The sequence below is a fragment of the Lupinus angustifolius genome, unplaced genomic scaffold, assembly GCF_001865875.1.
Source record: "Lupinus angustifolius cultivar Tanjil unplaced genomic scaffold, LupAngTanjil_v1.0 Scaffold_146_6, whole genome shotgun sequence".
Lineage (NCBI taxonomy): Eukaryota > Viridiplantae > Streptophyta > Magnoliopsida > Fabales > Fabaceae > Lupinus > Lupinus angustifolius.
Window position 1 is genome coordinate 27,754 of NW_017725686.1, and position 10,141 is coordinate 37,894.

The following is a 10,141-nucleotide window of genomic DNA, read 5'->3' on the forward strand; positions in this document are numbered from 1 at the left end:
TTTGATTCATCTAAACTTGAAAAACCCAAAATGGTTCCAAACATTTTAAATATAGGTCAAATTAGTCTATCTCAAATGTTATAAAACATACTAAAAATGACTAATTTAACCCCATTTCAAAAAAATTCGACCATTTTGGGATTTTCAATTTTTGAGGATCCAAACTAGTAAGATCGAAAAACACGAGACTTAAATGAGTATTTACTCAAAAATTAATACATGAATTAAATATATTTGAACTTTATATTTTATGACCAATGAGAATGAAAAGATACATAAAGTGAGTCGTACATAGTTCGGGACAGAAGATATGCTCCGTAACGAACATGTGCCATCCCATCAACCAATCCACGGCTAAACCAATTACCCCCGAAACAATTTCAAGTGCCATCATTGAATGAGAAAAAACAATGCAGGGGGAATTCCGAGTACATAAAAACTGTCACACAAGAAAGAGTTCTAGCTAAATGAAGTAATGAACTACTTGTGGCTTCCTTGGAAGGCTTTCTTAGATGGAGAAGGTAAGAGTTGTTTAGCATCTGAATTAATAGCAATATTTCCCATTCCTGCCTCCAAGGCCTCCCTTTCGTCTTTATCCTTTATCTTTTGGTCAGAAATGGCAGCATCAGCAGCTCGATTGTGATTAGAAGAAGGCACAGATGGCTCCAAAAGGCGCGAACCTGCGTTCATCCATGGATGGAGAAGGCAGTCACCGGCAGTAGGCCGCTTCTCAGGAACAAAGTCAAGAATAGGAACCAGAAAGTCAGTCAGGTCATTTGCATCTTGCTCACTAAAATCATATTTCTCCATGAGGACCTTGTTCAAGGGCCAGAATCGCAACCTCCGGATATGCCTCAAATCACCATATCTATTAAAAAAATCACGGGAATAACGGCCCCCCAGTGCAATCTGAGAATCATAATTTGCATATTCAAGTTAGCCATGGCTGTAATGAACACGAGCTTACAAATGAGTAAAACAAAATTACTACCTTCCTTGGCATCATTCCAAGAAGTTCCATCATTAAAGCTAAGTGGTCCTGAGATGAGAAAATAAAGATAGAACAAACTTGTGTAAGAAACTGAAGTCCAAAGTGAAGCAAAATGTATATAAAATTCCAGCACTGAAGAAAAAATCTAGCATAATAAAAGGAAACATGGTTAATCCCCAAGAAGTAGAGCTGTTATGTTAACATTGGAATGCATAAGCACGTCCAATAAGTTGTGACTTTAAACGGCACAAAAAGAACACCACGTCATTTACAGCAGAAATTTTGCATGGATGGAGTGTTATGCATAAAGTTTCTAAAACAAGCCAATAATAAGCTTAAAATAGCATAAAAACAAAACAGGTGGCTACTATGTCTCAAAGTTTTTAAGAAGAAAATATTCACTATTCACAAGAGTCATTATGAAGGTCATCTCTCTACGTGGGATTTTTTTCTTGATAGTTGATATTAGAGGAAGGCGACATCGGTGGCAGATGGTTTTCTATGGACTATCATCCCACAAGACCTAGGCATGGCAAAGCTCTATTGTATTGGAGATCTATTGCATGAGGCTAAGCTGGTCTCTACTAAGATTTCCTAATTGTAATTCCAGAATGATTCAAGTGTCATCCACCAACTTGACAACAAATTGAATACCAAATTGTGCAATTCCAATTATACTGTTCCCAATAACTTGGCAGGACTATTTCCAGACCTTTTTGCAGGAAAGGTTGCCTCTACTTGTTTCTGCCCACAACTTTTATTCTGTTGTGAAAGAAGTTGGGAAAAGATCAAATCTTCGACGGTGAAAGGCTGGGAAGGATTTTAATTAATGAACACGTTGAAGCTACTTAAGCAGAGGCTAAAAGAGTGAAACCGAAATGTATTTTAGGATGAAAATCTGAGCTATCAAGATTCAAGAGAGGTTCAATTATCTAGATAACCTACAAATAAAAGGGCCTCCTTCTTCGGACCTGAGGAATTTGACATCTAATTTCAAGAATGAGCTTGAAGAGCTCTTCGCATATGGGGAAGGAATTTGATGCAGAAATCTAGGCTTCAATGAACTAAGGATGGGGGTGTGAACCTAGATTGATTCATAGAATGACTACAGGTAGAAGAGAAATTTTTATCAAGGGCTGGAGCTAGAGGATGGAAGTCAATTTTTTATCAAAGAGCTGTTTGGAGCAACAGCATGATGGTTTTGCAATTTCCTTTCCAGAATTGTTGGGATGTAGCTAAAGGAAGCCATCTCAAAGTTGATAGCAGAAATCAATAGCAAGGATAAGGTTAGAATGAGTATGAACTCTGCTTTAATTACTCAAGTGCCCAAGAAGGACAGGTAAATTCGGGTGAGGAGTATCAGCCCAAAAGATCGGTTACTAGAATGAACCAATCGTCAGATTGAATGAAGTACCTAAACACATTGGGGAAATCACAGTACTTTTATAGCAGGAAGAGAAATTTTGGATAAAGTGTTTTTAGTTCTAGATGAGGTGGTGGATGATGACAAAAGAAAAAGAAATTTTGGTCTATTTTCAAGCAAGATTTTAAGAAGGCCTATTCTTGAATCAGACAGGATTTCTTCGACATGGTTCTTCATATAAAAGTTGGACCCTGGATGATGAGTCTAGATCTGGGTTTAAAGCCCAAGATGGAGCTAGGCAAGGGGAACATCATTCCTATATGGTTTACATGGTTTACTGCAGTGGCTGATGTTCTCAATCAAATGATTTCCTGAGCTACTGTTACGGATCTAATCAAGGGTACTAATGTAGGATTATTAGGCTATGGTCTCTGATCAAGGAAGCATCAATATGACATGATACAGTATTCTTGCCCTCTATCACGTAAAATGTCTTCTTTAGCTTCACTTAAAACTCAATAGATCTAAATTTTACCCTTGATTAGACATGCTCTGCCACCAACTGAGATCTTCCTTGCACAAAATGGCATTGAAGAAACCCTCCTTCCTTGCACAAATCTATAGCACAGGAGGAGTTTTCGCAGCCTTCTGCACTCACAAATGCAAGTTCTCAGCCATCTATCGGCCCATGTTTCAACAATTTCCTAGCACTATAGACAACAGCATACTATAGCATTGCTATTGCATCGTTGCATCAGTGTCGCAGCAGAGCATTGCATCATATTTTGGTGGAGCGGTGAATCGTGGGCCACTATCACTGGGAATGGCGGCTGTTATCCTGTCCTTCGTTGATGCTATCTGATACGAGGGATAAACATTTGATGCCCTCTGTTTTAGCCATTTCACATTCTATTGAGAATATTTGAAGTCATTTTCTACATTTGATCAGGCCTTCCTTTTTATTTCCTACCTTCTCTGAATTAGAACTCATCATTTAGGGTAACAAACTCATCTTCGATCAGTTAAGCTACCTACCCAGTCCCCACAAAACTGAAGCTTAATATTAAGTTTAAGTCATTCCACCAAATTTTCATGCCAAACTCAGCCCTTTTCAGGTAACCCAGTTGTCCTGTGGTGACTCTGGCATGCAAAGTTCTCATCATAGCCCCTTGTACCAAGCAAGGCTCTACGTACTGATCTGTTTTTAAACTTTTATTTTGTTGTTGTCTTGCTATGTACTTTGCAGACCACCATTGCTTTTTTACTTCATTCTTTTGTATTTAGACTTTGTTGTTCTTTCCTTATCTGGTTGCTTTGTATATCATAGACCACCGCCATTTTTTCCATCTAGTTAATCATGACTTAGATCGATGGTAATCGTGTCTATAGCTCTATATTCTATACTGTGGTTGTTGATTATTTATTAATGATGAATATACTTTTAATCTTAGGTAAATAATCATTTTTTAGTATTTATATGTGTGTGGTGACACTTATTTATATGGTTTCACTAATCTTCAGTGTAGTGGTGATTCCACTATTCTGCAAAGGTGTTTTAGGGTCCGTCCCTACGTGCCGCTATTCGGGATTGACTACATAGGTTCCTAGCAAGCTATCCCTGTTTTACACTTTCTGCATTCTCTTTAGGCAAGTTTTCTGCATCCCACACTTGTTTTATGCAGTTTCTGGTCTATTTCAGCCTGTTTCATCCATTCTCGGGCCAAACACACCACTGTATTTTTATGATTTTTGTTATTACTCATTCACCGTTATTAGCTATCTTCACGTGTGAAAAATAATGTTTACAATAACTGCTATAGCGTTATTTTAGGTCAGCCACTCCATGCCGTTATCCAGGATTGACTACTCTTGGCAGAATAGTGATTTCCTGAATTAGAGGGTAAAATCATAATAAAAAGTGTCCGAAATAAAAAATGGTGGCCCAGTACACAAGACTCCCACCTAATAGGCCCGGGGAAGGTATATGCACACACCCTTACCCCCTCAAAGTGGAGTTTGATTCCAGGATTTCAACTCATAACCTCCAGCTCACAAGGCAACAAAACAAGTCTAACCTACCACTGCCGAGGCTCGCCTAAAAAACCAAAATCAATGAAGAAAATATTATAAAAAAACATGCAGCATCATTTGGGGGAGGAGACGAAAAACCCTAAACAAAAGAGGAAACAATTAGAAAATAAGGACAATAACAAGATTTCAGTCCCACATGAAGGTAGCTGCTGCGACTGAAAGTGCTCTCAGATGCGTTGTAAATTGTGACCTGGCTGCACAATGCCACTATAGCACGTTATTGACTATATAAAGCTACAACCTTTTGGGATTTGGATCCAGTGGTTCATAAGGTTTCTAAGTGCGTAGATAACTGGAAGGATGTTTCCCTAGAGAGGGGCTCATCACCCAAAAAATTGCTTTGTTTCGGAATAGCTGAGCAGAGCAACAATCATGCCACCACTTATGATTTTTGTTACATGTCGAAGCACATAGTTTGGACATAAAGAATTTGGTTCACAAAAACATAGCTGAAGTGTGCTGAAATAACAGCTACCTATTTAATATTATTTATTATTAGTATTATTTTCAATTTCAGGGTAATGTTCTTATCTGGACGTTAGCAACCTAATACCTTGAAAGGTACAACAAAGGATGTTAACAAGTCAAATTCAAGATGTTCTAGTATAGCATCAGCTCCAACACCCGAAAGGCAAGTGAGTTGGCTAGAATGTATAACGTAGATGATAGAAGAAGAAACTTGAAAAAGTTAAAATTGAGTTTACTTAGGATTAGGAGTGGAGTCAAAGATTGTAAACGTAGGATCGTAACACTACTCGTAAGATCCTGCTTACTAATATTAATATATACATATGTATATGCATAGAAAACCACATATATAATTTAGATATTCATATATATCCAAAGTGAATGGTTTAGTGAATTGGGCCTGTGCCTCGCTGACTCCATTTTCACTGCATCGCTGTGTTGGGCCTAGCCCTTGAAATACTAAATTATAATAATTTTATTCATAAATCAAAGAGAATATTAAGTCTGACTTCATAAATTTAATTTTATAGCACTACTGGTAAAAAATAGCACATGGGAAATCACGACCATACCTGGAGGGAAGAGACTAATGGGGTGCAAGTGTATATTTTCAGTTAAACACAATGTTGATGGGAATATAAACAGGTACAAGGTCCGGTTAGCTGCAAAGGGCTTTACACAATCCTATGGAGTGGACTATGAAGAGACATTTGCACCTACGGGAAAACTCAACTCAGTCTGCGTTCTGTTATCCTTGGCAGCAAATCTAGATTGGCCCCTACACCAATTAGATATAAAGATTGCCTTCCTAATACCTCAAACATGGTATGCAAACTCCATAAATCTCTATATGGCCTGAAACAATCTCCAAGCATGGTTTGATAGACTAACAAGAATTGTCAGGGAAGATGGCTTTGTCCAATGCCAAACAGACCACACTATGTTTGCTAAGCATCTCACGGACAGAAAAATAGCGTTATTTATTGTCTACGTTAATGATATTATTATTATAGGAGATGATCATAATCAAATCAACCACCTCAAGAGTATCTTAGCCAAATAATTTGAAGTCAAAGATTTGGGCCAACTCAAGTACTTTCTAGGGATTGAAATTGCTCTGACAAGGGATGGTATTTATGTTTCTCAAAGGAAGTACACTCTGGATTTACTGAAAGAAACGAAGATGCTTGAATGAAAAGCTGCCACTGCCAATACTCCCATAGAACCCGTGAAACAAAGTGAAGAAGAAAGTGTACTAGCTGATAAGGATAGATACCAAAGCCTAGTTGGAAAATTAATCTATCTAATTCACATTAGACCCGACATTGGTTTTGCTGTAAGCTTGGCTAGTTGCTACATGTCCCACCTGACTGGGACTCACATGAAGACTTTAAATAGAATCCTACAATACCTAAAGGGTACACTTGGCCACGCGCTCCAATTCCAGAAGAGCCCAAACCATGGAATTGAAGTCTATACCGACTTAGATTGAGCGGGGAGTTTATCTGATAGGAAATCCACTACAAACTATTGCATAATTGTATGGGAAAAGTCAGTAACTTGGAGAAGTAAGAAACAATCTATGGTTGCTAGATGTAGTGCAGAAGCTGAATTCAGTAACAACACTATGACAATATTTTGTGACAACAAGGCTTCTATAAGCATTGCAAAGAACCCGGTTCACTATGATATAGCAAAGCATGTGGAAATTGACAAACACTTCATTAAGGAGAAAATTGATCATGAGATCATAAGTGTTGACCACATGTCACAAGCAGGCAAACAACAGACATTCTGGCAAAGGCTCTTCCAAGGCACACATACAAGACAATCAGATCCAATCTGGGTATGTATGATAGATATCTATCACTCAGATTGAGGGGAAGTGTTAACATTGGCACAAATTCAACATATTCTGATTTGTGTAGTTTTATGATAGCCTTATGTCTGTAAAATGTATATTAGTATTAGCTAATTTGTAGCCTTTCCTATTCATTAGGATTAGCAATTATAAGGAGAATAACTTCCCACATTCTTAGGCTAGATTAGCGCCCAGCCTTAATCTCCTAGTGTGTATACATCCTACTTTGTATTATTGTACGAAGTACATAGAAATAAATCCGAATTCCGCAAAAACTTCAAGGTAGAAAAAGTATTCTTATAAGTAGTGTTTTCAACTCAGATGAGAAGTATAGTCGAAAAACCCAGACCAGGGACAGAACTGGTCAAGGACCTCCAGTGCTAGTGAAGGTTGTAGGTTTATTGCCATTATCAACACAATTGACATCCAATTTCCAAAATATTATAATTTATACATTTCATTGAATTTTGACCTCCTCTTCGCAAATTCATGGACCACAACCAAAAATTTCACTAAAGGGTGTAAACAAAATATACATACCTCATCCCTATCGAAGTTGTCACCACTGTGAGGATCAAATAGCACATCTCCAGTAGCCAGCTCAAAGCAAATGCAAGCAAAAGACCAAAGATCTGCAGAAGTAGAATAGTTTGATCCAAGGATTACCTCTGGGCACCGATATTGTCTTGTCTGGATATCATTTGTAAACTGTTTATATGTCCAGCAAGCATTACCAAAATCAACTAGCTTGCACTTGAGATCAGCTGATGCTAACAACTTCTGTCTCATTGTACGACTTCCTCTTTTGTTACCCTGCTCTTTTGACTTTGTTCCATCGGCATGTAATAACTGACCAGTGCCTGAAGAACTAGAAGCCTGTTCTCTTGAAGAACTTGCAGTTGGAGAACATTCCACAGCACCAGAGGCTTCATGATTACCATCAACTCCTTCAGAAGTGTCCTTCCCCACACATCCATGAGCTGCTTGCTTAGCTTTTCTTTTAATATTTTTCTTATGATTCTTAATCAGCTCGCCATTCGATGTTTTTGTCTCTTTTGCAGCTCTTGACTCCAGTACTGTCTTATCTTTGGTATTAGGAATAATAAGAGGAACACCAGACTTTCTAGGATCCTTAGATGGATCTATCGTTGATAAAAGGAGGATGTTTTCAGGTTTCAAGTCGGTATGTATGATAGAAAGCTGCTTATGTAAGTAATCCAACCCAACCAAAATATGAAAGCATATCTCTTTAACCATGTTGATAGGCATTCCGCGATAATCAGAATACTTGATAAGAGTTAAAAGATTATCCCCAAGGTACTCAAACACCATGCAAACATGCTGCCCATTCGGACCAGAATGCTTGAAATGATCCAAAAGCTTCACCACACATTTCTTATCATCCAGGTCTCCCTCTGCAATCTGTTGCAAAATTGTAATCTCATCCAGTGCTGCCTCTGTGTAATGCTGAGCACTCTTCTGAACTTTCAAAGCCACATATTTCTGCAGATCTAAAACGTAGTCACATCAATGATGCAAAACACAAGGCAATTGATATGGTACTGTGATGGATACATTAGCCAGGATAAGTTGTAATACATTTAAAATCCTATTAAACGTAACTATCAGCCAATGAAATCCTTAATGGGTACCATATCTAAGAGGGAAAGTAGTTCAGAAAAAGCTAAGCATATTGCCCTATGGCTAAAAAAATATATAATTATTCCCATTTACTGAGACAATAACAAATAAATAGTTGGCACTTGCTAAATCTCAATTCCTTGTATTCTGTGTAGATTATAAATTAATGAGACCACCATATAACTGAACCAAAACAAACCTATTAGCAGGAGAAAAAAAAATCAATCTTTTTCTCCTAGGGTTTTGCAGCCCTGATGAGCAAGGTTCAAACTCAAAGATCAATTTGGGGCAAAAAGATCAAATATCAACAGAAATGATTTTCTTTTACGCGAATATTAAATAACTATTCCCATTTTACTCTAGAAAAGTCAAATAAATAGTTGCCAAATGCCAAAGTCTTGCACTCATTATTGATCATGTCTTGTATACAACAACAACAACAAACCTTCCTATGTGTGTTTAATGCTATACATAAAAGGTCCTAAGGCCAGAATAAAAGGTCCTAAGCCTAAACAGTCAAAGTAAAACTTTATCGAATATGGATCAATCAACGATATGTCTTGTATAATATAGATTATAACTTATCCTACCATATAACTTCACTAAAAAAACCTATTGACAGAAAAAGTCTCCTTTAGTTTTGGCAAAAATATGCTTCATTTAACAACTACAAAATTGAAAAAAAATGAAACCCAAGAAAAAAAAAGATTTTGAGAGTGAGGAAGATATATACGGAGTATTGGGTATCCCAAGCGAGCCAAACAGTGGAAAAGTGGCCCCAACCAAGTTTGCTTTGAACAACATAGCGACCATTCTTGAAGGTGTCGCTAATTCGTACAGCGTGGTAACCACCTCGTCGATAATCCTCAGTTCCTTCATCCTCGGACGTGAAATCGCTGCTCTCGTCTTCTTGCTTGTCCCCCATTTCGATCGATCCCTCAAACGAACAATGAATCGATAGAGTCGAATGGTTTGAGGGTTTAGCTTATGGGAAAGTGTTGTAACGAGTTTGTTTCATTTGTGTATGTGTTTAAGTTTGAGGGTTTGGTTTTTGTTCTGAGAGTGTTGTGTGAGAAAGGGAGAGAAGAGATAGAGGATGTGGCGTGAAGCGGTGAAATGATGAGTTGGGAGTTTCTCTTAATTTCACTTCCCAGTTGATTTAATTCAGTGAGATGTTATCTTATTCTTAATCCTTATGCATAGTATTCACCTTTTTTTTTTGTCCTACCTTTTATAGTAAAATTTTATTTTATATCATATAAGCTAATAATTTATGAAAAAAATATGTATATGTTAATAGTGTAAAAGTTTTTTATATTATTATTATATTATTTCTCATTCATTTTTAATCATAGTTAACGTTTAAATAAAGTAATACAAATGAATGATGATGCACATGTATAAATATTTACATTATTAGTGTATAAATATTACACTTATAATTTATATTTTCAATTTAAAATATATTTTTATTATCTTTAATTTTAAATTTATTAATAAAAAAGTGTTAGTCCAGTAGGGAAGTGAAATCACTAATGCCAAAGATCAAAATGTTAATTCTTGATTGAATTAAAAAATGTGAGTTATTATTATTAATTTATATCTTGAGCTAATAAATTCATTGAATTATAAAATGTGAATTGACATTCCGGCAATACTTGTCAAAAATGATGTTATTATACGTATTAAAATAGTGATTTCTAGTTTTTATTATTGATTATGTTAA

The 10,141-nt window shown here is 36.7% G+C and overlaps 1 protein-coding gene across 1 annotated transcript; it reads right to left on the minus strand.

Annotated features, from left to right (window-relative positions):
• Positions 1–220: 220 nt before the first annotated feature.
• On the minus strand, positions 221–9,613 carry LOC109340173 (SRSF protein kinase 1-like). The gene is made up of 4 exons (XM_019577762.1): positions 9,149–9,613; positions 7,315–8,277; positions 992–1,039; positions 221–909 (listed from the first exon to the last, which is right to left on the minus strand). Exons 1-4 carry the CDS (start codon positions 9,338–9,340, stop codon positions 481–483), a joined length of 1,632 nt encoding a protein of 543 aa, XP_019433307.1. The 5' UTR covers positions 9,341–9,613; the 3' UTR covers positions 221–480.
• Positions 9,614–10,141: the final 528 nt, after the last annotated feature.

Excerpts from the sequence above, each read along its gene's own strand:
- LOC109340173 (XM_019577762.1), bottom strand. The coding sequence starts at position 9,340 with ATGGGGGACAAGCAAGAAGACGAGAGCAGCGATTTCACGTCCGAGGAT. Across the intron at positions 8,278-9,148 it reads CTTGGGATACCCAATACTCC|AAATATGTGGCTTTGAAAGT; the intron begins GTATATATCTTC and ends TTAGATCTGCAG. Across the intron at positions 910-991 it reads TTGGAATGATGCCAAGGAAG|ATTGCACTGGGGGGCCGTTA; the intron begins GTAGTAATTTTG and ends TATGATTCTCAG.